Raw genomic sequence first — 27,685 nt, 5'->3', positions numbered from 1 at the left:
AGTGTGACTGTTGTTGGATGTAGGATGTGATTTGTAACCACAAATCTGGTTATATTTAAATAGCTGCCTGAGATGCTAACTGTTTTTTTTTTTCACTGGTTAGGTCATTGGGCAGCAGCCATTTCCCAGCAATTTGCCAATATTAAACACAAGCATTTTTGAAAGCACTTTAAAAAGCATTTCATCTGGCTGCATCTCTTCTGATGCTGGGGGGATGCAGCTGGGTGGTGGATGCACGAAGAAGAGGGAGCTGGGCCAATGAGCCATTGTCTCACCACTTTCCCTGCTTTTAGTGGTTGTTTAGTGGCTGTTGGTCACAACAACCTCATGCAGTGCTACAGGCTGGGGACAGAGTGGCTGGAGAGCAGCTAGGCAGAAAGGGATCTGGGGGTAGTGGTTGATAGTAGGCTGAATATGAGCCAGCAGTGTGCCCAGGTGGCCAAGAAGGCAAATGGTATCCTGGCCTGCATCAGGAATAGTGTGGCCAGCAAGAGCAGGGAGGTCATTCTGCCCTGGACTCAGCACTGGTTAGGCCACACCATGAGTCCTGTGTCCAGTTCTGGGCTCCTCAATTTAAGAAGGACATTGAGACCCTTGAACATGTCCAGAGAAGGGCAGTGAGGCTGGGGGGAGGTCTGGAGCACAGCCCTGTGAGGAGAGGCTGAGGGAGCTGGGGTTGCTTAGCCTGGAGAAGAGGAGGCTCAGGGGAGACCTTCTTGCTGTCTACAACTCCCTGGAGGGAGGTTGTAGCCAGGTGGGGGTTGGTCTCTTCTCCCAGGCAATCAGCACCAGAACAAGAGGACACAGTCTCAAGCTGTGCCAGGGGAAGTTTAGGCTGGAGGTAAGGAGAAAGTTCTTCCCAGCAAGAGAGATGAGCCATTGGAATGTGCTGCCCATGGAGGTGGTGGAGTCTCCATCCCTGGAGGTGTTCAAGAAGGGATTGGATGGGGCACTTGGTGCCATGGTTTAGTAGTCATGAGGTATTAGGTGATAGGTTGGACTTGGTGATCTCTGAGGTCTTTTCCAACCCTGTTGATTCTATGATTCTAGTGGTTTCTTTCCAGAAGTCCACCTGAGTGTGCATTGGGCTTGCTTAATAACTTATAGATAAAAACCTCTTCTCATTGTTGTTTTAAAAGTAAATGCTGTTCCTAGGTATGTCTGCAGTTCCAGACAGTTGCCCCAAACCTGCAGCCATACGATTCACTGCTTTTCAAACAAATTGTAGTGTTGGGTGATAGGTTGGACCCAATGATCTCAAAGGTCTTTTCCAAACTATTCTACTTCATCTTGTTCAGGGTTTCATATGCAGATCCTTGCTTTTCTCTACTGCTGTCAGTTGGAACTTGGGTTTGTCCTCTGTGATTCCTTCTCACCATTGTGTGCAAGGTCAAAGAGGGAGGAAGGGATACCTGTCTGGGATACTGATTCCTCTTGGGTGTTGGTGTCTTATTGGGTGCTTCTCAGGTCATTTCTTTTTCCTGTCATTTGCAAAGTTTTCCTTGACAGGGTATTGCAGATGCCTGTGACAGCACAGGTCGATGTCAGGTGGTAGATGCCAGCACAAACTTGTATCTTTGGAGTTTTGATATAAAATGGAACATTTTCAGTAGGGTTTTGTCTTCAGATAGTTGTTCTATCACTCAATGACCATCTTTACCTCTGGGAAAAGGAAAGGCAAACTGTGGGCTGACTTGGAAATAAACCCTATGAGGAGAGGCTGAGGGAGCTGGGGTTGCTTAGCCTGGAGGAGTCTCAGAGGAGACCTTGTTGCTGTCTATAACTACTTGAAGGGAGGTTGTAGCCAGGTGGGGGTTACAGTATCACAGTATCACCAAGGTTGGAAGAGACCTCAAAGATCATCAAGTCCAACCTGTCACCACAGACCTCATGACTAGACCATGGCACCAAGTGCCACATCCAATCCCCTCTTGAACGCCTCCAGGGATGGTGACTCTACCACCTCCCTGGGCAGCTCATTCCAATGACTAATGACTCTCTCAGTGAAGAACTTTCTCCTCACCTCAAGCCTAAACTTCCTCTGGCGCAGCTGGAGACTGTGTTGCTCTCTTCTCTCAGGCAACCTGCACATGAACAAGAGGTCACAGTCTCAAGCTGTGCCAAGGGAGGTTTAGGCTGGAGGTTAGGAAGAAATTCTTCCCAGAAAGAGAGAATGGCTATTGGAATGTGCTGCCCAGGGAGGTGGTGGAGTCACCGTCACTGGAGGTGTTTAAGAAGAGCCTGGATGAGGCACTTGGTGCCATGTTTTAGTTGATTAGATGGTGTTGGGTGATAGGTTGGACTCAGTGATCTCAAAGGTCTTTTCCAACCTGGTCTGGACTATTCTATTCTAATCGAATAAAAATTCTACTATTAATACTAATAGGAAGTACACCTGGTTATAGGCAGCCAAGGTAGTGGTGGTGAGCTGTGCACTCCCATTGTGAGTGCCAGGGCTGCAGTGAAAGCACAACGGTCACAGCAAACAGGAGAGCAGGCTTGGAAACAGGATGATGGGCAAGACCCTCCAGGGATGGCAGCTGTCAGGAGGAGATCTTGCCCATAGCAAACTTACCAATTTATAGTGGACGTGAGGTTTACGGCATGAAATACTTTTGCTGGGTCAGCTGCTCTGGCTTTTTACTCCTCCTGGCTTTAGCACTTGGCTAAACCAAGGCTGCTGAAGACCTTGGTCACTCTAAAGACCAGGATACCGTCGGGGGTGGGGGAGTGGGGGGAGCTGGGAGGGCTCCCCGAGGCAGCGCCACGTCGCAGCGCCGCCAGCTCAGGGCCGGGGAGGGGACGGACGGGAGGGGATGGCGGTGGCAGCGCTGCTCCCCGGCTCCGGACTGCGCAGCCCCGCCGGCAGGGTGGGGGGAGCTGGCGCCGGGGCTCCTCCTCCCCCCGTCCCGGCTGCGAGCGCTTCATCCACGTTTGCAAGTTTGCAGCGGCGGGAGGAGGAGCGGGAGGGCCGGGCGGCTTCCTCTGCTTCTCCGTCCCTCCCCTCGCCAGCCGAACGCGCCCTGCGACTGTTCCGCGCCCGACCCTCCATGGCGGGGCCGGCGGCCGTGCGGCGGCGGGGCCCCGGCCCCGGCGCTGTGCTGCTGTTCCCGGCGCTGTTGGTGAGCTGGGCGGCGTGCCAGGCGCCGCCGGTGCCCGCCGCCGAGTTCCCCGGGGACGGCGCCGAGCTCAGCATCGAGCAGCGCTTCGTGCCCGAGAGCTGCCCGCGGGCCGTACGGCCCGGGGACTTCGTGCGGTACCACTACCTCGGCGCCTTCCCCGACGGCACCCGCTTCGATTCCAGGTCTGGTTTGCGATCGCCTCGGGCTTGGCGAGCAGCGCCGTGCCCGGGGTGCAGCCCCCCAGGCGCTTGGCTGGTGTGAGGGTGCGCTCTGGGAAAGGGGAGAGGAGTGAGTGGTGCTGTACCCACGAGGGCTCGGAGGTGGTAGTGCCCCCGCAGCGGCTTTTGCGGGCTTGTTCAGCGATGGGGAGTGAGGTTCGGTCCATGTCCCACTACGCTTCCCAGCCGTGTCCTGCGAGCAGTTCTGGGGTGACCAGTTGGAAGCGGATCGGTAGCAAGCTAGGCAGCGTTTCACAAGTGCGAAGGCAGGATGTACATGGCCACTGTGGGAGCAAATGCCTGAAAGGGCAGAGAGCCGGGTTATGACTGCTGGAGGCTAGAGTGAGATTTCTGGTGAATGAATCCAGTTTGTAGTAGTTTGCATGCCCTGATGGATCCTCACTGCGTTCTTCCAGCTGCTTTTCCAAGGTGCTGACCAGGAGCTTTCTGCTCCAGGATAGAAGACCGTTAGGCTACTCGGCTAGCCTGGCAAACAGGAGCCTGTGTGGTGTCCCAGCTTCTCACAGTGTTCAGTGGCCCGCTTCTTTCTCTGCTTTCTCTTCTCTAGGCTCAAACCTACTTGAATACAGACATTTATGGATCATAATGTTTGCCAGAAGCACAGGAATTATCAGGCTGTGCTTACACAGAAATGTTTGGATCAGTTACCCATGAATAGATGTGACCTATGTACGGTGAAGGGCCTGGCTGCTTTCCTGCTGTTTTTTTGAGATCAGGAAGCCTAAACAGTGGGATCAGGAGTCTGTGAAGGATGCTGATGCTGCTGACAGCTTGTTTGTTTTTTCTTGCTTCATTCACTGCCACTGATCAAAGTATTACTCAGAAAGAAAAAAAACAAAATGTATTTTCAGTAGCCCAGTAATCTCCCTTGTGTTTCAAGGAAAGTCTACAGCCTTAGGGCAATAGCTGTCCTTCAGAGTCAGCTCAGCACTTCCTCTGGAGCTGACCGTACTGGAGCCTGCCAGCAGTGCCACTTCACCAGCGCTACTCTGGAAAAAGCCTGGCTTGCTCTTGGCCTTTCAGCTGGCATTGGTGCAGCCTCACAAAGAGGCACAGCAAGGGCAGTGAATTCGTTGGCAAGTGACAGTTTTGGAGAAGAAGCCTTAGCTGCAGGTGTGAGGATGCACAAAGACACCATCCTCACGGCTGGCTTTACAAAACTCTGACAACTGGCAAGCCAGCCATGTGCTCAGCAGTGTGCTTCTGATTCCTCCAGACACACGCTGAGGCTTGCTCGTGTGCTCTTGAGTTGTGCCAGCAGATTTCTGCACTGAGGCAGGGCACCTGGAGAGGCTTCCCTGGGGGCTGGCTCTCATTTAACTCAAAGTTCTTTGTGATTGGGCTCAGAATTTATTTGGGAGAGGAACAGGCTGTTAGGGCAGTACAGCATTGATGTCATTGAGTCCTCTCAATTTCAATCATAGAATCAGTAAGGTTGGAAAAGACCTCAGAGATCATCAAGTCCAACCCATCACCCAACACCTCATGACCAACTAAACCATGGCTTCACATGCCACGTCCAATCCTTTTTGAACATCTCCAGGGACGGTGACTCCACCACCTCTCCAGGCAGCCCATTCCAATGGCCAGTGTCTCTTTCTGGGAAGAACTTTCTCCTCACCTCCAGCCTAAACTTCCCCTGGTGCAGCTTGAGACTGTGTCCTCTTGTTCTGGTGCTGGTTGCCTGGGAGAAGAGACCAACCCCCACCTGGCTGCAACCTCCCTTCAGGGAGTTGTAGAGAGCAAGAAGGTCTCCCCTGAGCCTCCTTTCCTCCATAGACATTCCAGATGACGTGGACTGTCATCATTGCTACTTAGCTTGAGTATTTGTATGGCTGCCTTCATTTCAGAAAGGTGCAGAAATCAGGGCTGATCAGCCTGGTTGGTTGTTTTTTTCTAGATGGCAGCTCAAGTTGGTGAACATTTTTGTTACTTACTTTGTTCTTTGTTTAAGATTGATGACAGTGGTCTATCATGTTGAGATGATGGAAAATTAGGAGGGTTTTCTGTTCTGTTGCTTGATGGAAGAAAGATTTTAGAGTATTTCTCATTAAATCTTCATTTTTTTTTGTCCCTGCATGTAAGTCAAAGATAATAATTTTATACTAAAATTGCCCTATTAGTCCATCTTTCTCTGCCCATTTCAGTTGCTACTTGTTTGGGGCCTTTTAAAGTTTATGGATGTATTTAGGAGCATCAGTTTAGTCAAAGAGCAGCAGGAAATGAGGCTAGAAAATACTCTGGGTGTTGAACTGAGGGCAGTTTCACTGTGGAACAGATTGCCCAGGGGGATTGTGGATGCCTCCTACCTGGTGGTGGTCAAGGTGAGTTTGGATGAGGCCTTGAATAGAATAGAATAGACCAGGTTGGAAGAAACCTTCGAGATCATCACGTCCAATCTATCAACTAATGCAACCTATCACCTAATCAACTAAACCATGCAACCAAGCACCCTATCAAGATTCCTCCTAAACACCTCCAGGGATGGTGACTCCACCACCTCCCTGGGCAGCCCATTCCAATGGCCAATCACTCTCTCTGTGTAGAATTTCTTCCTAACCTCCAGCCTAAATCTCCCCTGGTGCAGCTTGAGACTGTCCCCTCTTGTTCTGGTGTTGGTTGCCTGGGAGAAGAGACCAACCCCCACCTGGCTACAACCTCCCTTCAGATAGTCGTAGAGAGCAAGAAGGTCTCCCCTGAGCCTCCTCTTCTCCAGGCTAAGCAACCCCAGCTCCCTCAGTCTCTCCTCGAGCAGCAGTCTCTCCTCAGTCTCTCCTCGAGCAGCAGTCTCTCTGCAGTCTCTCCTCGAGCAGCAGTCTCTCCGCAGTCTCTCCTCGAGCAGCAGTCTCTCCGCAGTCTCTCCTCGAGCAGCAGTCTCTCCGCAGTCTCTCCTCGAGCAGCAGTCTCTCCGCAGTCTCTCCTCGAGCAGCAGTCTCTCCGCAGTCTCTCCTCGAGCAGCAGTCTCTCCGCAGTCTCTCCTCTCCTCTTGAGAAGCAGAGCCTAGTTGAGAGGTGTCCCTGCCCATGGTGGGGAGGTTGGGGAAGATGATTTCTGAGGTCCCTTTCACCCTTTGATGATTCTATGATTCAGGTGCTGGGAATGTTCTTGAGGTTTAAAAGACTGCTTCTGTGTTTCCTAGCAGAAGGTGGCAATGCTGCTGCTCTTGTTAACAGGCTGTTGACAAAGCCTTAGTCCTCATGACCATGTCACATAAATTAACTAATGTGCCTGCTGGTTCTTTCTCTCCCTTGCCCACATTGGTATTTGGATTTTTATTTCCATGGCCATAAAAAGCTTTGCATTTTTTTAAGCCTGAATTTAACTTCCTAGTCATCTGCTGTTAATTTGGTGAATTCCAGTAACTGAAACTACTTTTGCTTAGTTCTAAGGAATCTGCAAAGTCAGTCCTGCAGAGCTGCCTGAGCTGCTCCCTGCTTTGTCCAGCTCTCTGCCTAGCATCAATGCTTTCTTAATTGTGAGTTGATTTTTGTCAAAGGGGGAAAAAAAAAGAGAGAGAGAGAAAGCAAGCTCTTTCTGTTTGCAGTCCATCCCAGCTGTATTGCCAAGCTTTGTCAGTTGCTGAGAAATACCATTTTGGGGGGTGGGGTGGGGTGGATTTCTTAGTAGCTGTTATTGGTCTTGACATCTTAATTACGTTTTTGTGTGGATAATAGAAGTTTTTAGGAGCCCCTTGGAATTCTTTCCATCCCTGCCTGGGAGCAGAAGTATTTGTGCAATGAAAGTGAACGCTCTGTATAGAGAGCTGTTTCTTTTAGGGGAAATGTTTGCCAGGAGGGGGGGGGGGGGAAACCCAACCAAACCAACAAACCAAAACAACCAGAAGATGGAGCAAACAGAGATCACTCAGTAAAGTATTTGAGGGATTTGAGGCTCTGGGTCTGTTAGGAGGCTCAGTATGTTGTGGAAGTGATGTGTACAGCCTTTGAAGGAAAGTTTGACATCATTTCCCTAGTGATATCTAGCTCCTGGCTGCTTTCCAGAATATTTCAGCAGGCAGAGGCACAAGCCTTTTCTTTTTTTTGTTTTTGTTTTTAACTTGTTTTAATAGGGCTGCCTTTTATCTGTGGAAAAAACTGAAGAGAGTCCTCTGGATTTGGAAAGCACTTTGAGGAAATGGGAAGCAGTAAAAGCTTGAAAATAGGCATAAAGCTTTGGAAGTGCTTCCTGCTCCCTGTGTGCTTCCTGCTCTGTCCCTGGAGGTGTTCAAAAAAGGATTGGATGTGGCACTTGGAGCCATGGCTTAGTTAGTCATGAGGTGTTGGGTGACAGCTTGGACTTGATGATCTCTGAGGTCTCTTCCAACCTTACTGATTCTACGATTTGTCCGTTGCTTCAAAAAACTGAAGGGCAGAAATCCAGGCGCAGCGGAGTGGGGTCACTGTGCAGCTGTATGGTGATCAGACTAACCATATAAGCCACTGTTAGTGTTCTGCTGGAGTAACAGTGCTGTTCTCCAGCCTCTCTGGGAAACCTGGAATCATCTAAGCTGCATTTCTTTTACCTTTCACGTGACCACAGTGGGAGATCGTTTGGCCGAAGCGGTTGCTTCTTGGTCTGGCGAGCTCAGTGTTGGATGCACGTGCCTGCTTTTTGCTGTTCAAGTCTTAGTGATGTGGGAGTTGGGTATGTGGAGGAGAAAATAAGTGACCAGCTGGAGAAAATAAATAACCAACTGGCAAATCTCACCCCACTTACTCAGGAAAGGCATCTTTTCCCCTTTCTTCTTTTCCTGCAGAGGGTCCCCAGCCATGATGTCTCATGTTGTAAAGCTTATTGAGCTTGTGTAGTATTTTTTAGGCTTTTGTCATCAAAATCAAATTGCTGAGCTCCTGCTGTGGGAGCAGCCATCCTTTTGTATCTTCTAATGGTCCTCATCTTTTCTTCCTCATCCATAATTTCCCAGTACTTACAGTGTTGGTGTGCAAGTAATCCATTTGTAGTTACAGGCTTTGGGTGCCTGCAGTGTGTATCACATGCTGCTAGAGTTCTAGCAGCTCACCATCTAGCTGGTTTCAGATAGATGGGCTGCAGTGAACAGAAGGAGAGCTGGGATGGAACCTCTGAAACACTTAGATTTGTCCCCTTACTTTAGCAACTGTCTCATGATAAAATTGCACTCATTGGGCAAGAGGTGGGCAAACCACAGAATCACAGAAACATTCAGGTTGGAAGAGACCCTCAGGATCACCAAGTCCAACCCAGAACTCTGCAGCGCTCACCCCTAAACCATATCCCCAAGCACCACATCCAAACCACCTGTAAACACATCCAGGGTTGGTGACTCAGCCACCTCCCTGGGCAGCTCAGTCCAATCCCTGACTGCTCGTGCTGGGAAAAAAATGTTTCCTCCTGTCCAGTCTAAACCTACCCAATCAGAGCTTGAGGCAATTCCTTCTTTTCTATCACTCATTACCTGGGAGGAGAGACCAGCACCAACCTCTCCACAATACCTTTTCATGTAGTTGTAGACAGCAATGAGGTCTGTCCTCAGCCTCCTCTTTTCCAAACTTAATTACAGTTAAACTCTCCAAATCCCAGCAGAGTGGTGGGTAGACTGCTAACCTTTTTTACCTGCTGTGTCTCCTTTAGCTATGACAGGGGATCCACATTCAACGTGTTTGTGGGCAAAGGGCAGCTGATTGCTGGGATGGACAAGGCCCTTGTCGGGATGTGTGTGAACGAGCGGCGCTTCGTCAAGATCCCCCCCAGGCTGGCCTATGGCACCGAAGGCGTCTGTAAGTGCAGCGTGGGGCCAGCCAGGAGCTGCCTCTGCAAGGGTTCAGCAGGGACCAGGGGAAGTGGACTTGCAGAAGACAAGGGTAGAGATTGCAAGTCTGTGTGTTTCCAAGAAGGGGACAGAGCTGTTGGAGTGAGGTCAGGGCAGGGCCACAAAGATGATCCCAGGGCTGTGAGGATAGGCTGAGGGAGCTGGGGGTGTTCAGCCTGGAGAAGAAAAGACTCAGCAGGGGGACACCTTAGCTGCCTTCCAGTCCCTGAAGGGAGCCTACAGGAAGGATGCAGAGGGCCTTTTTGTCTGTCCAGCAATAGGACAGAGGGGAATGGTTTGAAGCTGAGGAGAGCAGGGTTAGACTGAAGCTTAAGGGAGAAGTTCTTCAGCAGGAGGGTGGTGAGACTCTGGAATAGGCTGCCCAAGGAGGCTGTGGCTGCCTCCTTCCTGAGGGTGCTGAAGGCCAGGTTGGATGAGGCCTTGAGCAGCTGAGTCTAGCTGAGAGGTGTCCCTGCCCTTGGCAAGTAGGTTGGAGTAGATGACCTCTAAGGGTCTCCTCCAAACTGAGCTGTCTTAGGATTCTATGAATTTCTGAGTGGTTCCACCCTGCTCAGGGGTGTTTGTTAAACCTACAGCCTAGCTCAGGGCTCCAGGCTGCCTCTGCATATGCAAGGAAGAGCTGCTGATTGTAGAGGACATTAAGCAAAGAAACTTTGCTACTCAAGTTAGTTATGGATGTCTACCTCACTGTTAAAATACTTACTGTGTCGTGGCACAGCAGTGCTGCACTAAGTATGGCAGTGCCAAAAGCAGCTTTGCTCTGTAGGCTCAAGAGGCAGCAGTTTGCAGGGTGGATACAGTTACTAACAATTCATGTTGCCAGATTTCCCCTAGCTTTGTAGCTGCGAGGGGTCAGGGGGATACAGACACAGACAGGAGTAAATCCTACCTCGTGGATTTTCCTTAGGGACCGTGTAGTTGGTTCCCTTGTTTGCTGATGTCCTGTAGAAAACGGAAATAAGCCTGTGATGGGTTTGATTTTGCAGCTGGTGTGATACCTCCAAATGCTGTGCTCCATTTTGATGTGCTTCTGATTGATCTCTGGAACTCAGAGGACCAGGTGCAGGTTCAGACTTACTTCAGACCTGAGAAATGCCCTCGGACAGTCCAGGTGTCTGACTTTGTGCGGTACCATTACAACGGCACCTTCTTAGATGGGACCCTCTTTGATTCAAGGTATGCAGCTGCCTTGTGTCCCTTTCTTTGTTTTATTAGCTATTCAATGTCACTCCAAACCATCACTTCCTCCCTTGCACTGGTGTATACCAGTGTAACAATTAATGCTAGTTGCTCAGGAAGACAAGAAATGAGAGACAGCATCATGTGAGTGTCAGGAATTTATTGAGGGATTATGGGACAGCAGTGCTGACTCAAACCAATGAGACAGGACAGTATTCCTGGCTGAGCATTACCAGCCCAGACCCTTTCTTGTTCCAAAATGTCATTCCCTGTGTCTGTATTGCTCTTTGCTGCAGTCAGCTAATAGTTCCTACCACCACTGCAGCATAGCTCTTCATCATAGATATAAGCAGAGTTTGGGATGAAATTCAGCTGCTAACACCTTCAGGCTGAGATTTGAAGTTTAAAGCTTGGGTGCTTCATTAAAGTTTGCTGGAAAATGATGCGTTAATACCAGCTGCCATTCTGTGTGTGAGCTACTTCTCAAACCCTCTGTTAGGGGCCTGAAATAGCTGAGCCCTCAGAGAAACATTGCCCAGCCAGCCCCTGGTATATCAAGCAGTGCTAGTTCAAGAGCAGCAAGCATGATATTGTGCATGTGGCTTTCATAGGTAATATTGTTCTCTCCTCTGGCTGGCTGATGTTTAGCTGTGTTCTCATCTTGTCTTTTTTCTGTTATTTCCTTTTTTGTTTTATTCTTTTTTATATTTTACTGCCTTTTGCCCCCTGCCTGCCTGCTTTCTCTCTTTGGCCCCTGCCTGCCTGCCTGCTTTCTCTCTTTGGCCCCTGCCTGCCTGCCTGCTTTCTCTCTCTCTTTGGCCCCTGCCTGCCTGCCTGCTTTCTCTCTGTCTTTGGCCCCTGCCTGCCTGCCTGCTTTCTCTCTCTCTTTGGCCCCTGCCTGCCTGCCTGCTTTCTCTCTCTGTCTTTGGCCCCTGCCTGCCTGCCTGCTTTCTCTCTCTGTCTTTGGCCCCTGCCTGCCTGCCTGCTTTCTCTCTCTGTCTTTGGCCCCTGCCTGCCTGCCTGCTTTCTCTCTCTGTCTTTGGCCCCTGCCTGCCTGCCTGCTTTCTCTCTCTCGTTGGCCCCTGCCTGCCTGCCTGCTTTCTCTCTCTCGTTGGCCCCTGCCTGCCTGCCTGCTTTCTCTCTCTCGTTGGCCCCTGCCTGCCTGCCTGCTTTCTCTCTCTGTCTTTGGCCCCTGCCTGCCTGCCTGCTTTCTCTCTCTCGTTGGCCCCTGCCTGCCTGCCTGCTTTCTCTCTCTCTTTGGCCCCTTCCTGCCTGCCTGCTTTCTCTCTCTCTTTGGCCCCTGCCTGCCTGCCTGCTTTCTCTCTCTCTTTGGCCCCTGCCTGCCTGCCTGCTTTCTCTCTCTCTTTGGCGCCCCTGCCTGCTTTCTCTCTCTCTTTGGCCCCCCTGCCTGCCTGCCTGCTTTCTCTCTCTCTTTGGCCCCCCTGCCTGCCTGCCTGCCTTCTCTCTCTCTTTGGCCCCCCTGCCTGCCTGCCTGCCTTCTCTCTCTCTTTGGCCCCCCTGCCTGCCTGCCTGCCTTCTCTCTCTCTTTGGCCCCCCTGCCTGCCTGCCTTCTCTCTCTCTTTGGCCCCCCTGCCTGCCTGCCTGCTTTCTCTCTCTCTTTGGCCCCCCTGCCTGCCTGCCTGCTTTCTCTCTCTCTTTGGCCCCCCTGCCTGCCTGCCTGCTTTCTCTCTCTCTTTGGCCCCCCTGCCTGCCTGCCTGCTTTCTCTCTCTCTGTGGCCCCTCCTGCCTTGTTTTTTTTGTTACCATTTTTTCTCTGTAATTTTTCACATTGGTTGCTTGTTTCTCTGTGCTGTTCCCTGGTTTGCAGCCATAACCGGATGCGAACTTATGATACCTATGTGGGGATCGGCTGGCTGATTCCCGGCATGGACCAGGGTCTCCTGGGAATGTGCGTCGGAGAGAAGCGCATCATCACCATTCCACCTTTCCTGGCTTATGGAGAAGAAGGAGATGGTAAAAGTGATTCTTGGGGGAGGTGGGAGGAAGCTATTGAAATGATTTGTATTTCAAAGCAGATCTGTACTTTGTGTATTGGAAGTGTATGGGCAGCGCTGACACCTGTTTCAGACAGATAATCACTAATTATTGACAGGTTGGACTTGGTGATCTTTGAGGTCTTTTCCAACCTTATTGGTTTTGTGATTATCTCACAGGTAATTAGTGATAGAACAAGAGGGAACAGCCTCAAGCTGTGACTGGGTAGGTTTAGGCTGGACAGTAGGAAAATTCTTTTTCCCTGCAAGAGTGCTTCAGGGATTGGAATGTGCTGCCCAGGGAGGTGGTTGAATCACCACCCCTGGGTGTGTTTAAAGGTGGTTTGGATGTGGTGCTTGGGGATATGGTTTAGGGGTGACCCTTGTAGGGTAGGGCTCTGGGTTGGACTTGGTGATGCTGAGGGTCTCTTCCAACCTGAATGTTTCTGTGATTCTGCAATTTTCTACTGTGACACTTTTGTAGGTAAGGAGATCCCTGGCCAAGCTTCCCTGGTCTTTGACGTGGCTCTGCTAGATCTTCATAACCCCAAAGATGGGATTGCAATTGAGAACCAGCTTGTGCCTGAATCTTGCGAGCGGAGAAGCCAGGCGGGAGACTTCGTCCGCTACCATTACAACGGCACGCTGCTGGATGGCACTCTGTTTGATTCCAGGTAACTGACCCATGCAGCCCCACAGATCCCATTTCCAGCTTCACTTCTCCATAACAGATATAGAAGAGTTTGTGTTTCCTTCCCTTTTGAAATGTTTGTGTGGAGTTGGAGTCTTTCCTTCTTGAAAAGTAACACCTCACAAAAACCTTTTCACTTACGGGAAGGAAGCCAAAGACCTCTTTTGTATGCTGACAGTACCGCAGATGCCCTCTAGGGGTGGTGTTGCACCTGCTGAAGCTGTGTGTGCTTTAGACAGGTGTGTCTGAACTCTTTCTGTGCCATAGAGTTTGTCTGCCAGATAGGTAGTCCTGCTGAAGAGAGAGAGAAAATAAACATTTTGTGTCCTGAGACTTGTGAGTCAGCCTGCTAGTGGCTGGTGTGAAGTTAACCTCAAGCCAGTCTTTCCATCAGTACTTGGAAAAAGTGCATTATGAAGGCTTATGTCTTTCAGGACAGAATTCAACAACAGGGTTTCTGTGAAAAAGGAGTCATGAGCCTCCCATGCAGATTGATATGATGAATAGTGCCTTTGTAGCTTCCTGTCACTTTTGCTTGCTCTTTATTGAGTGATTCTTAACTTGTTCCCTCTCCAGTTTTCAGAACAGCTGGCACAAGTAGCTAAAAAGAGTTGAAAATGAGCCTCTGTAAAGTGCTTTATGAAACAAACTCATGGAACAATGTTTACTACCACTACAGGTGCTGTAAGCTGAAGCTGAGGATCAGTTTGTCAACAAAAACTGCATAGTAGGCCATGTGTGCTTCTTCCCATGAGGAGGAGTCAGGGAGTTGTATATCTCATGTAATGGAATTGAGGTGTGGTAAGGTTCAGAATCAACCTTGACCTCCCCATTCAGCTGCCTGGCTTGGTGGGAGGATAGAAAGCCAGAGACCAGATAGCAGCTATCACTGCAGACCTCAGCTTACAGCTTATGTGGACTTCTAAGTGAAGAACTTGAGGCTTCTCCAGAGGGTATCTGCCCAGAACCTCTCTTTGTGGAGATGTAAATGGTTGTGGTCTGTAGTAATTAGTCAGTTTTTGAAAATGGCTGTGGTGTTTGTGTTAGGGTTGTTGTTAATAAATAGTAATACAGGCTTTGTAGACAGCAGCCTCTACAGCATTCTGAAGTGCTGGCAGTTGTTAGAGGGCTTCTTTCTTAGAGGGTCACGTCCTGGCTTCCAGGAGAATCAACAAGAAAGGCCAATATCTAACAAGTATCTATGAAGAAATAGGTCAGCTAACAGTTATGGAAAGCCTTGGAGTTGTCCTGGGAAGAGAGTCTCACAGGGAGCATGCCAAAAGCACTGATTGTCTGGGGTCAAGCTCTCTACAGATATTTTCCTTCATTTCCAACCCTCCCCTGCAATATTCAGCTGCAGAGCTGCCTGTGGGCAGGGCTGTCTGGACTTAGAGCAGTTGAATAAACCTCTGAAGTGCATCAGGGTCTGCACTGGTCTTGCTCTTTGCCAGAGTTACCTTGTAAAGATGAAATAAAAGCTTTGTGCTTTTGTGTAGCATGCCTTGAAGAAAGGCAGAAGGCAGACACCTCCTTGTAATAAACACAGTCTGTTGCTGTAGGCTTCTGTTATTGTATTGTTGGAGCAGATCCTGCAGCCCATGTACAAGAGATTTGTCTGGTTTGGAAGGGAGGGAGAATATTGACTCTGTGGTGTTGTCATGACTCATTTGAATGTTCTGTATCCCAGGAGAACCTTATAGGTCTCAGCTCCTCCTTGTAGTCATTGAATACATAGCTGTGGCTGTGGAATGATAGTCTGAAGGGTGTCTCATGAATGTAAACCATATCCAGCTGATAAACACTGAAGTAGAGTTCAGGACCCAGGAAAACATAAAGGAGAAACCATTTCCCCCCCCCCCAGTTGCTTGTCACCCCATCTTTTCTGTTTAGTCTAAAATACAGAGGTGAGCTTTTTTCTTCCCAAGTGTAGAAGAAATGGATTTGCAAAGAAGCTGTTCCCTAGCCAGTGCTGGTGAATCAATGGTGCCTGCTGATGAAACTCTGCTGGCCTAGATTCATTGAGTGGGGTGACTGCCTCGTGCCTCTCTGGTGCTGCCTGGTGTAAGGGTTGTGCTGCCTGGTGTAAGGGTTGTGCTGCAGACCTCCTGCAGGGCTCTGTGTTTTCTGCAGCACATCTGACCTTGCTAAAATGCAGATGTTCCCCACAGCTACTCACGGAACCGGACCTACGACACCTATGTGGGCAAAGGTTATGTCATTGCTGGGATGGATGAAGGTCTGCTAGGCGTATGCACTGGGGAGAAAAGAAGGATAATAATCCCCCCTCATCTTGGATATGGAGAAGAAGGGAGAGGTGAGCTCGACTTCTCATTCAAGTCTTCCATAATGAATGGAACAGGCTGCCCAGGGGGGTTGTGGAGTCTCCCTCTCTGGAGATACTCAAACCCTGCCTGGATAGCCTATCCTAACCTACCTATCACCATCACTGGAGGTGTTTAGGAAGAGACTGGATGGGGTGCTTGGTGCTATGGTTTAGTTGATTAGATGGTGTTGGATGATAGGGTGGACTTGATGATCTCAAAGGTCTTTTCCAACCTGGTTAATTCTGTTCTTGTTCTATTCTTCTATTCTATATGTTCCTGTGTGATCTGCTCTAGGTGTTCCTGCTCTGGCAGGGGGATTGGATTAGATGATCTTTTGAGGTCCCTTCCAACACCTAACATTCTGTGATTCTGTAGTGCACTATTGTTTAGTGCCCCTGTGCCTGGTGTCATTCTGGGGGACACTTGAAAAGCTTGAGGATTAGTTCATAATTTTATGGGCATGCAGCTGACAGGATTACACCCACAAGTTGCAAAATGATTCTAATCAGCTGAATAGGTGGGACAAGGAGAACTCAGACCAATGTCCTATGTAATCAGTGACTTGAAATGATTTGGATAATTAGTGTTTCAGGCAGACTGCTGCTTGGTGACCTGAACTCATTTGGATAATCACTGTTTCAGACAGACTGGTAGCTGGATGCCAGGAGCTCTGGTAGTGTTAGGTCTTCCTTCCTGTGTGTCTAACCAGCTCTGTATGCTAAAGGAATTAATCATGTTAAGTTTTCTGTCCTGTTCTTTCCACAGCCACAGGTTTTGTGGACTCCTAAGCTGCCTGTGTAAGCAGTGGATGCATGTAACAGCACAGTGTCAGTGTATGTATAACATACAATTAACATTCCTTTGGGAAAGCTTGTTAGCACCTGAAAAGATTGCTGTGAGGGGCTGAATATGAGAACCCTTCTAGCTGATCCCACTTTTATGGCTAGAGTTTCAAAAGGTACCTCCTGGCTCCTTATTTGCCAAAGGGGACTTGGAAGTAAAGCCTCTCTTGTAGGAATGCAAGTTGTCTGCTGTGGATCTGGGAATTAGACTCCTCTATCAACAAATCCCATTCCTGGATCTGCATGTGTCTCATTCCTGGTAATGCAGCTGCACATTGTCCTGAGGAGAGGAAGAAGCTGCTACCAGGATGTTTTAAGGGAATGTAACCTTTTAGACACAATGTCATTCCTTGTGCATGAGAGGTCCTAGGTGAATTTTGATGGTCAGTAATGAAGTGGTACCTGCAACACAGAGGAGTTGTTTAGGCTGGTCACAGGAAATCTATGGTTGTTGCTTCACTGCTGCATCATTTTCAGATTCTCAGTAATGCAAACTTTCCCTTTCACTCTTGGATTGAGTGCAAGTTGAGTGCCTTTCCACTGCTTTTCTTTCCTACATACAATGCAGCTTGCATCTGATGAATACAGAGGAGATGTAATCCTTTAATTCTGAATGAAGAGAGCAAAGTGACTCAGTAGCAGACACAGTGGCAATACCTACTCCTAGAGAGTGCAGTATGTGGTCATCAGAAACCTGCCTGAGGACCCTTTCTTTCTTGACTTGCCTAATTTGCTTCCTTTTTAGGGAAGATTCCAGGATCTGCAGTGCTGGTCTTTGACATCCATGTGGTTGACTTCCACAACCCCTCAGATTCAGTCAGCATTACTGTTAACTACAAACCTTCCAACTGCACTGTGCTGAGTAAGAAGGGAGACTACCTGAAGTACCACTACAACGCCTCGCTCCTGGATGGTACCCTGCTGGACTCCACGTAAGTACATTCTCTGCTGAACAGCCAGGGAATGGTTTGGGTTGGAAGGGACCTCCAGAGGTCATCTAGTCCAACCCTTCTGCAGTCAGCAGGCACATCCTTCACCAGATCAGGTTGTTCAGAGCCTTACAGAATACAGAATTAACCAGGTTGGAAAAGACCTTTGAGATCATTGAGTCCAACCTATCACCCAACACCTCATGACTAACTAAACCATGGCACCAAGAGCTTCATTAAGTCTCTTTTTGAACACCTTCAGTGATGGTGACTCCACCACCTTCCTGGGCAGCACATTCCAATGGCCAATCTCCCTTTCTGGGAATAATTTCTTCCTAACATCCAGCCTAAACCTCCCCTGGCACAGCTTGAGACTGTGTCCTCTTGTTCTGTTGGTGTCTGCCTGGAAGAAGAGACCAAACCCCACCTGGCTACAACCTCCCTTCAGGTAGTTGCAGAGAGCAAGAAGGTCTCCCCTGAGCCTCCTCTTCTCCAGGCTAAGCAACCCCAGCTCCCTCAGCCTCTCCTCACAGGGCTGTGCTCCAAACCTCTCCCCAGCTTTGTTGCCCTTCTCTGGACACCTTCCAGCAACTCAACATCTTTCCTAAACTGAGGGGCCCAGAACTGGACACAGGACTCAAGGTGTGGCTTAACCAGTGCTGAGTCCAGGGGCAGAATGACCTCCCTGCTCCTGCTGGCCACACTATTCCTGATGCAGGCCAGGATGCCATTGGCCTTCTTGGCCACCTGGGCACACTGCTGGCTCATGTTCAGCCTACTATCAACCAGTACCCCCCAGGTCCCTCTCTGCCTGGCTGCTCTCTAGCCACTCTGCCCCCAGCCTGTAGCACTGCATGGGGTTGTTGTGGCCAGTGTGTAGAATCTGGCACTTGGATGTGTTAAATCTCCTGCCCTTGCACTCTGCCCATGTGTCCAGCCTCTCAAAGAAGGAAATATCCCTAGCAGCTGTGAGAGCAGGAAGAATTCCTGCCAAGTGGGCTGGCAGTGAATAGAGGATTTTGCAGTGAAAATGTGGTTATTTCTGTAAAATGGATTTATTTTTCCTTTTATATCTCCCTGCCTAAGGTATATAGAGGGAGGAAAAGAGAAAGGCCATCTGCTGGAGCACAGTGAAGGAACTGGGAACAAGGAGGGTGTAGGAGTGTTTTGGGAGAACATAAACACCACAGGGGAGTGATGGAACAGGCTGTGTGCATGGCAGTGTTTGAGTGGCTTAAGTCAGGTGTCTGGTCAGTCATGCTGGAATGCCACAAGGCTCAGCATGCCAACCTCCAGTACTGCCTCCAGTTCTTGTGTCCCCACCATAGGAAAGACACAGAGCTGTTGGAGAGAGTCCAGAGGAGGCTACAAAGATGATCCAAGGGCTGGAGCACCTATGCTGTGAGGATAGGCTGAGGGAGCTGGGGGTGTTCAGACTGGAGAAGAGAAGGTTCCAGAGCTTAGAGCTCTTAGAGCTGCCTTCCAATAGGTGAAAGCATCCTACAGGAAGGCTGGAGAGGGACTTTTCATGAGGGTGTCTAGAGACAGGACAAGGGGGAATGGTTTGAAGCTGAGGGAGAGCAGGGTTAGTCTGGATCTGGGGAAGAAGTTTTCCCATATGAGGAGGGGTGAGACTGGAGTGGGCTGCCCAGGGTGGTTGTGGCTGCCTCACAGAATCACAGAAATCATCTGGTTGGAAGAGACCTCAAAGATCATCCAGTCCAACCTTCAGTCCAGCACTGAACGGTCAATAAAAAACCATGTCCCTAAGCACCAGGTCCACATGCTGCTTAAACACCTCCAGGGATGGTGACTCCACCTCCTCCCTGGGGGTGCTCAGGGCCAGGCTGGATGAGGCCTTGAACAGCTGAGTGTAGTTGAGAGGTGTCCTTGCCCATGATGGGGAGGTTGGAATAGATGATCCCTGAGGTCCCTTCCAACCTGAGCCATTCTGTGATTCTGTGAAGCTGATTCAGTTTCTTGGGCAGGGTTTGCACTTGGTGCTGATTGAGTGCTCCTGAGAGCACTGCTGGAATCCTGTCAATGGTGGTTTGGGTGTAGTAAGTGGTCACCACACGTGGGTGCTAGTTTTCCTGTATTGTGGTGCTACAGCAAGTGCTGATCAGCATGCAGAAACATCAGAGGGCTTGCTTTGACTGCAGTGATGATGTTTGTGTTCCTCTTCCTGCTGACAGCATGTTTGGGGGAAGCAGGAGATTGCTCCAGTCTGGCACATTGAGAACTGTTTGCTGCTAGCTTTTTTTGCTGCCTTCTTTCTTGGGGTAGCACAAGTCATCTAAATGTTTTAATTTTGGAGGGGAAGAGGGAAAAGCTATTTTCAGGCAGGTTCTAATTAACATAGGAAGCAGCTCCTAGCTTCCCCAGTGTACACAATAGCTTTCAGAGCTGAGAAGCTGCCTTACATTGGAGCACATGATGGGATGGTGCAGGCAAGGATGCATGCAGGTAACGTGTTTGGATTCTACACACCTTATGTGGCAGGAATGCTCCATTCCTGTTTTGGAGCAGAGCCCAAGGGATGTTGAGACTCTCTTATTCAGAGCAGTTTGTAGAGAGTCAAAGATGGTGAAACTTGGGCTCCTGATTTGAAGGCTGACCTCCTAGCCACTGAATGGTTCTCTTTCCAAATAAGAAATCTACAAGCACATCCTGCACTGGTGGAGCCAAGCCAAATAACCAAAGAAAGGAGACCAGCAGAAGAAAGGGTCCTGCTGCTGGGACAGAAACTGAGGGAGAAGTCTTTTTTAGCACTGCACTAGCCACATGCTGTTTAACTTCTGGGCTTTAAACTCCTGATAACTTCTTGTTTTAGACCTGGGCCACCAGCAGCAAGGTGTAATACAGTTAAGTAGCAATGATATTCCCAAGCTGTCTTGGTTAAGTGGCTCCCACATTGTAGTGCTTGATTTCTTGAAAGGGATGGCTGAGCCATGGGAATGCACCCAGATCTTCAGAGGCTGGTAGTTCTGGGACAAAGGGATGGCTGAGCCATGGGAATGCACCCAGATCTTCAGAGGCTGGGAGTTCTGGGACAAAGGGATGGCTGAGCCATGGGAATGCACCCAGATCTTCAGAGACTGGTAGTTCTGGGACAAAGGGATGGCTGAGCCATGGGAATGCACCCAGATCTTCAGAGGCTGGTAGTTCTGGGACAAAGGGATGGCTGAGCCATGGGAATGCACCCAGATCTTCAGAGGCTGGTAGTTCTGGGACAAAGGGATGGCTGAGCCATGGGAATGCACCCAGATCTTCAGAGGCTGGTAGTTCTGGGACAAAGGGATGGCTGATGCCATGATTGGTGCCATGGTTTAGTTGATTAGATAGTGTTGGTGATAGGTTGGACTTGATGATCTTGAAGGTCTTTTCCAACCTGGTTAATTGTATTCTGTTCTATTCTGATCCATGGGAATGCCCCCAGATTTTCAGAGGCTGGTAGTTCTGGGACAAATGTCCATCTGGAATGTTTACACCTGCTAAAAAGCCTGACTTCATTAGTTAAAAATATGTCAAAGGTAAAAGCCTGAATCTTGAGATAAAATACTTTGAGGGTTTAATTGAGAGGATCAGTGATTTTAATTGGATTTTGTTCAAGAAGTCTGCAGCCTTAGTACCAGAGGACTTGTCAACAGTAGGGATACTTGTGTTTGGTGTTGGCTGTAGCTTGCTGCCTTGAGGAGAACCTCAGGTGACTGCTTGGTAGAACCCTGCATTGGGCATGCAGACAGGACACTAACCAGAAACTGCTATTTCTGTGGCAGTTTGGAGCAACAGAAATTCTCTGTTGTGTGCTTGAGGGGCTATGTAAGTTTTCCTCTCCTTTCTCTCCAGACACAGCCTTGGCAAGACCTACAACATCGTGCTGGGATTTGGGCAGGTGGTGGTGGGGATGGACATGGGCCTTCAAGACATGTGCGTGGGGGAGCGCCGCACCGTTGTTATCCCTCCTCACCTCGGTTATGGGGAAGATGGAGTTGGTAAGTGAGTGAGACCTACTGCACATCCACTGAGCATCCCTTGAGGAGCTGAAGCACAAGTCTGCCTGCTTGGTGCTTGCTGTGCATTAGGACATAGGATGTCTCTTAGCTGCTTGAATGGAGTGTTTTTAGATGGCCCTCCCATTCCCCATTGAAATGAACTTCTTGTCTGTGTTGCATTTTAAGCCACCGCTGTTCCTGTGGCCAGTACAAAGGCAATCCCAGGACAAAGGGCAACAGAGGCCACTGGTAGCCTTGCTTTGTCAAAAGGGAAAGCTCCAGGCACTCTGGTGTTGTAAAGGGGGGGTAAACACTGTCCTCTGGGATAGGGAACTGGGTACTTGGGCTTGGACATGCTATGTGTTACTTGGGAAACAAAAGCAAATGTGACTGTTCAGCACTGAGAGGTTAGAAGAGGGAGAGAAAACTCAAGATGCAGGAACTACAGGTCAGAAGAGGGAGAGAAAACTCAAGATGCAGGAACTACAGGTCAGAAGAGGAAGAGAAAACTCAACATGCAGAAACTACAGGTCAGAAGAGGAAGAGAAAACTCAAGATGCAGAAGCTACAGGTCAGAAGAGGAAGAGAAAACTCAACATGCAGAAACTACAGGTCAGAAGAGGGAGAGAAAACTCAAGATGCAGAAGCTACAGGTCAGAAGAGGAAGAGAAAACTCAACATGCAGAAGCTACAGGTCAGAAGAGGGAGAGAAAACTCAACATGCAGAAGCTACAGGTCAGAAGAGGGAGAGAAAACTCAACATGCAGAAGCTACAGGTCAGAAGAGGGAGAGAAAACTCAACATGCAGAAGCTACAGGTCAGAAGAGGGAGAGAAAACTCAACATGCAGAAGCTACAGGTCAGAAGAGGGAGAGAAAACTCAAGATGCAGAAGCTACAGGTCAGAAGAGGAAGAGAAAACTCAACATGCAGGAACTACAGGAACTGAATGTGAGATGTGAAGCAGGGCAGCACTGCTGTTGAAATCTCAACACCAATGCATCTAAGGCAGTTTGCTCTGTTCTGGAGCATTGAGGCTTACCTATTTTTGGTGACAGGGGCAACAGTAATCAAAAGAAAATACAAAAGTGACAAGAACTTTCATATCCCAGTGTGTGTGCTTGTTACTGGGCTTCTGAGTGAAGAGCCTCCAAAGGAAGGAGTCTGTCAGGAGATCAGGAAGATCAGCAAACAGCTGTAGAAGTTATGTTCCAGAACAACAGCTCCAGAACAGTTTGTATTTCATAAAGTCTATCATTCATCACAGAGAATTAATTTGTGGTGAGAGACACCAGTTCTGGTGTCCCCAGCATAAGAAGGCACAGCAAGTTGGAGCAAGTTCAGAGGAGGCCACAAAGGTGATCAAAGGGCTGGAACACCTCTGCTGTGAGGATAGGCTGAGGGAGCTGGGGTTGTTCAGCCTGGAGAAGAGAAGACTCCAAGGAGACCTTAGAGCTACTTTCCAATACCTAAAGGGATCCTCCAGGAAGGCTGGAGAGGGACTTTTCATGAGGGTGTCTAGAGACAGGACAAGGGGGAATGGTTTGAAGCTGAGGGAGAGTAGAGACTGGATCTCAGGAAGAAGTCCTTCAGTAGGAGGGTGATGGGACTCTGGAATAGGTTGCCTAGGGAGCTTAAGAGGCATCCCTGCCCGTGGTAGGGGGTTTGGAGTGCATGATCTCTTAAGGTCTCTTCCAATCTAAGCCATTCTCTGATTCCATGACAATGAAACCTTTTCACTACCAAATGCTGAGTATTGTGTCTGTGCAACTCTTGATACTATCAAATCACACAGTTACATACAACAGACAGAACATTTCCTCCTGCCACAAGAAGTCTGCTGTGTCAAATACCTGTCAGAGGTCTCTGCCGTGGTTCAGATGACATTGGATATAGATGGTCTGAAACACTGCAAACACTGACCAGTCACTGGGGTTTGATATGTGCCCAGGTACCTTTGTAAGTGAAACAGGGGTGCAGGTTTGTTGTGAAAGCTTCATTTATGCTTTGATCGCTTCTGTTGAAGCGAACAGGAAGATGTGGTGGAGTTGGGGTCCTGAGGAGTCACAGCAGTGATGCAGCTGTTGGAGCAGGCAGAGAACTGTGGTTATGGATTGAAAGGGAACATCCCCTTCAGTGAAGTGAGGATAAATACCCCTCTTTGCCCTTTATTGTGCAGAAGGAGAAGTGCCTGGCAGCGCTGTGTTAGTTTTCGACATCGAACTGCTGGAGCTGGTGTCTGGCTTGCCTGAGGGGTACATGTTTGTGTGGAATGGGGAGGTCTCTCCCAATCTTTTTGAAGAAATAGACCAGAATCATGATGGAGAGGTTCTTCTGGAGGAGGTAAGCTGAAACAATGAGAAGACTTGCAGTGGTTTCTCCTACCACTATCAATGCACCCCCTTCTCCCCCTCTCTCTTCCCCCCTCCCTTCTCCCCCTCTCTCTTCCCCCCTCCCTTCTCCCCCTCTCTCTTCCCCCCTCCCTTCTCCCCCTCTCTCTTCCCCCCTCCCTTCTCCCCCTCTCTCTTCCCCCCTCCCTTCTCCCCCTCTCTCTTCCCCCCTCCCTTCTCCCCCTCTCTCTTCCCCCCTCCCTTCTCCCCCTCTCTCTTCCCCCCTCCCTTCTCCCCCTCTCTCTTCCCCCCTCCCTTCTCCCCCTCTCTCTTCCCCCCTCCCTTCTCCCCCTCTCTCTTCCCCCCTCCCTTCTCCCCCTCTCTCTTTCCCCCTCCCTTCTCCCCCTCTCTCTTCCCCCCTCCCTTCTCCCCCTCTCTCTTCCCCCCTCCCTTCTCCCCCTCTCTCTTCCCCCCTCCCTTCTCCCCCTCTCTCTTCCCCCCTCCCTTCTCCCCCTCTCTCTTCCCCCCTCCCTTCTCCCCCTCTCTCTTCCCCCCTCCCTTCTCCCCCTCTCTCTTCCCCCCTCCCTTCTCCCCCTCTCTCTTCCCCCCTCCCTTCTCCCCCTCTCTCTTCCCCCCTCCCTTCTCCCCCTCTCTCTTCCCCCCTCCCTTCTCCCCCTCTCTCTTCCCCCCTCCCTTCTCCCCCTCTCTCTTCCCCCCTCCCTTCTCCCCCTCTCTCTTCCCCCCTCCCTTCTCCCCCTCTCTCTTCCCCCCTCCCTTCTCCCCCTCTCTCTTCCCCCCTCCCTTCTCCCCCTCTCTCTTCCCCCCTCCCTTCTCCCCCAGTGGTCTTTGGTGTCAGGGTAACAGGAGGGCAGCATGTCATTTAAAACATGGTTACTGACCTTCAGAGATACAAAAAAAAGAGAAACAGAAGATTGGCCAAACTACTTGAGGTCATTTCCTGTTGTGGTCTCCCTGGTCAACCCAAGAGACTTAGGGCACAAGTGTGAGAGGCAGAATTAGTGCTGAAATCATGGTGTCATGCTTCTGTCTGCTCACTGGAAGGTTATGGTGAGGTCTTGAGCCACTGCTGAGCCAGCACTAGTCCACCTAGGAACTGAGCAACCCCTTCTGGACTCCTGCTTACACTTAGGTCATAGAATGTTAAATAGCAACAAACAAATGCTCTCTTGGAAATACTGCTTGGGTTTAAGTGCCTGCTTTGTCCTGAGCTGTTTTCTCCTCTCTTTAGTTTTCAGAGTACATTCAAGCTCAAGTTGATTCTGGCAGAGGAAAACTGGCTCCTGGGTTTGATTTTGAGAAGATTGTCAAAAACATGTTCACCAATCAAGACCGAGATGGGAACGGTAAAGTTACTGCTGAAGAATTCAAGCTGAAAGACCAGGAGGCCAAAGAGGAGGAACACGATGAACTGTAAAGATAAGAGCAGAGTCCTGAGCTGACCTACTGTCTGAAGGCAGTGTACTGAAAGGGGCTTTGGCAAGCATGTTTCTGAGAGCTTAGCACTGGGGCAGCCAGCCCGTGTCTGCCTGTGTGCTGGTGAGCTGGTGAAACAGGAAGAGGTTTTCAGCTGGAATTGCTGGGTGTGTTTGAACACAAGAGTTAAGTGCCTCCAGGCAGGGGGTGTGATGGACAGAGTGTGCTGCTGTGCCTGCTGTGAGAGCCGCGCCGGCTGGTGCGGGGCTAAGCGAGTTCTCTTTGAACAGTGCAGCTTCACCTGGCTGGATGAATGGGTGGTAGGGAGAAAACTTAGCATGCTCCTTTAACGTTTTAAAAAGCCCTTCCTGTGTTCAAAAGATTTGTGTAGCAGGAGGAAGCAGAAAATATTCCCCATGAAAAGAACTTGTAGAAATTGTCCGGCAGTGAGGCCAGGTCCTCTCAGAACACTCCTGAGCACAGTGATAGCAGTGTTTGCCAGCAGCACATGCAGAGGATAGCCATGCCGTTACAGGATCTCCATAAGCTGTGAATGAAATTAACCAGGCCTGGATTTGCAGCCATGGATGTGTTGGGTTTTGACTTCAGGAGAAAGAAAGTTTTGCTCCCAGCTGCCTTATGTTTAATTAACAGCCCTCTGACTTCTGCTGGCCTCCTGGAACAGCGTTCCAGTCCCTGCTTCCCAAACCTTTCTGGTTGCAGCCTTATTTATAAACTTCTTGTTAGACTTTAAACATTAGCATTGCTGGGTTCCAAATACTGTCACAGTTCCTGGATGCAGCTGATTTTGCGTTGGGCTTCTGTCTCCTATTTTGGGAATTGTTAGACTGAGGAGTGAATAACTTAGCACTTGTGCAGCAGAGCAGGCTGGGGTGGTGAACAAACAAGACAGTGATGGAATCAAGGACTTAGACCCATCTGGTGTGTCTGCAAACGTTCTAGCCTGTCCCTCAGTGCAAAATCAGCCCTGGGAGTGCTGTTCAGATTGTGAACTCCAGAGACAGTCACCCCTTAAATCTGTGTCACAGAAACCAGACCAAAGAGGCCCCCCTCAGTACACTACCTGGAAGGAGCACAAACACCTGGAGAGAGAGACACTGCCACAGGCAAGTAGAAAGGAAGGGAGTCATGTTTTCTTCTATGCTTTGTGCCTAGTTTCTTGCTTCTCTTGATCTGTACATGTGGGTTGTAAGCTCCCTGAGAACTTCATGAGAACTGGTAGAATACTTCAGTTGGATGTGGAAACGTTTTGCAGTGGTTTCTCATACGGTTGTGGTAGGAAGTGCAGTGAGATGCTTTGGGTTTATATGTTTGGTTTTTTTTTTTTTTTTGAGTTTGATACAATTAAAAGTCTGAAACTGATCTTTTTCTTAAATAAAGTCTTGATCAACTACTACTGTTAAAGGTGGGGGGTTTTGTTGTTGTTTTTGTCCTGGTATTTTGATAGGTTGAGAACTTGAATTTGAAGCAAATGTTCTTTTCCTAAGGGTGTCTAGCAGTAGGACAAAGGGGAATGGTTTGAAGCTGAGGGGAGAGCAGGGTTAGACTGGAGCTTAGGAAGTACTTCAGTAGGAGGGTGCTGAGACTCTGGAATAGGCTGCCCAGGGAGGCTGTGGCTGCCTCCTCCCTGGGGGTGTTGAAGGCCAGGCTGGATGAGGCCTTGAGCAGCTGAGACTAGTAGAGATGTGTCCCTGCCCATGGCAGGGAGGTTGGAGTAGATGATCTCTGAGGTCCCTTCCAACCTGAGCCATTCTATGAATCTGTAACTCTCCAAATTACCCATCCCACTGTGCCATCAGCTGGGACAGTTGGGAGGGTGATGTTTCTCTGGGCTGGTGGCTCCAGGTCTCTCACTGAATGAAATTGTCTTGCATAAGAATCAGACAGGTTTGGGTTGGAAGGGACATTTAAAGGTCATCCAGTCTTGCACTGAGCAGGAACATCTTCAACTACAGCAGGTTGTTCAGACCTCTGTCCAGCCTGCCCTGGAATGGTTCCAGGGATGGGGCATCCATCACCTCTCTGGGCAACCTGGGCCAGCTTTCCCAGAAGACATGCACCACATTTCCTCCTCCCTTGTGTTTGGAAGCAGGTTGCTCACTTGTCCCTGCAGTTCTGATGTGTTGCTCTGCAGGCTTATGGAGCTGAGATAAGGAGTGGTGGGAAACAAGTTGTGATTGGAGCACTGCCAGCTGCAGTCCTCAGTGTGGAAACAACAGCTTCCTCTGTACCCACCCCCAAACCCCAGCTCTGTCTTCTGGCTGTCCCAAATAGTTTTATCTGAGAAAATCTCAGTGTGTGGAGGATTGTTCTGGATGATTCTCAGGAGGTGGCCTGAGGAGTAAACCAAGACAGCAGAGTTGTCCTCTGGGGCAGATGGAGGACAAGGAGCAGCCCTGTGCACCACCTGCACTCAGTTGGATTTCTTTTGGAAGTGTTTTTCTGTCAAGAAGGAAGTTTTTGTTGCCCACTCACCTCATCCCCCCAGGTCTGGAGGCTGCCATTTTGGCAGCTTTGAGGACACAGCTTTGGGGGAAAGCAGAGAGTAACTGCAAAAGCTTGCTGCAATCACCGTGTTCATACCAGGCATTTCTTTGCCTAAAAGCAACTGAAGCCAAAACTGCATAAAATCCAGCATGTTTGGTTACTGACACAGACCCTGTCAGTTCCCTTCCTTTCTGGAGGCAGCTATCAGCTCCTCCCTCCTAGGAAAGCTCAGGGTCAGCTTTCTTCTCAAGAGTTGTGCTTACGGCGACTCCTCTCCCCACTGCTTCTCGC

At 49.6% G+C, this 27,685-nt stretch overlaps 1 protein-coding gene across 2 annotated transcripts in view; it reads left to right on the top strand.

The window, feature by feature from the left end:
- The window catches only part of FKBP9 (FKBP prolyl isomerase 9), a 41,367-nt gene extending 15,052 nt beyond the window's left edge, over positions 1-26,315 (top strand). Inside the window, exons 1-10 of one of the 2 annotated variants that reach the window (XM_068152747.1) lie at positions 3,013-3,304; positions 8,972-9,117; positions 10,157-10,346; positions 12,178-12,323; positions 12,828-13,017; positions 15,203-15,348; positions 16,946-17,132; positions 20,979-21,124; positions 23,302-23,465; positions 24,702-26,315. In XM_068152747.1, coding sequence (XP_068008848.1) covers positions 3,051-3,304; positions 8,972-9,117; positions 10,157-10,346; positions 12,178-12,323; positions 12,828-13,017; positions 15,203-15,348; positions 16,946-17,132; positions 20,979-21,124; positions 23,302-23,465; positions 24,702-24,887 — 1,755 coding nt within the window. In that variant the 5' untranslated portion in view covers positions 3,013-3,050 and the 3' untranslated portion in view covers positions 24,888-26,315. Of the gene's footprint in view, positions 1-3,012; positions 3,305-8,971; positions 9,118-10,156; positions 10,347-12,177; positions 12,324-12,827; positions 13,018-15,202; positions 15,349-16,945; positions 17,133-20,978; positions 21,125-23,301; positions 23,466-24,701 lie in introns of those variants that run through there. The other variant, XM_068152748.1, reaches the window with a different exon arrangement.
- Positions 26,316-27,685: the final 1,370 nt, after the last annotated feature.

This window comes from Melanerpes formicivorus, unplaced genomic scaffold (assembly GCF_026170545.1).
Source record: "Melanerpes formicivorus ecotype bairdi unplaced genomic scaffold, bMelFor1.0.p_v2 SCAF_24, whole genome shotgun sequence".
Classification (NCBI taxonomy): Eukaryota; Metazoa; Chordata; class Aves; order Piciformes; family Picidae; genus Melanerpes; species Melanerpes formicivorus.
Note: the sequence above shows the minus strand (reverse complement) of the source record. Positions and strands in the feature narration are given on the sequence as shown.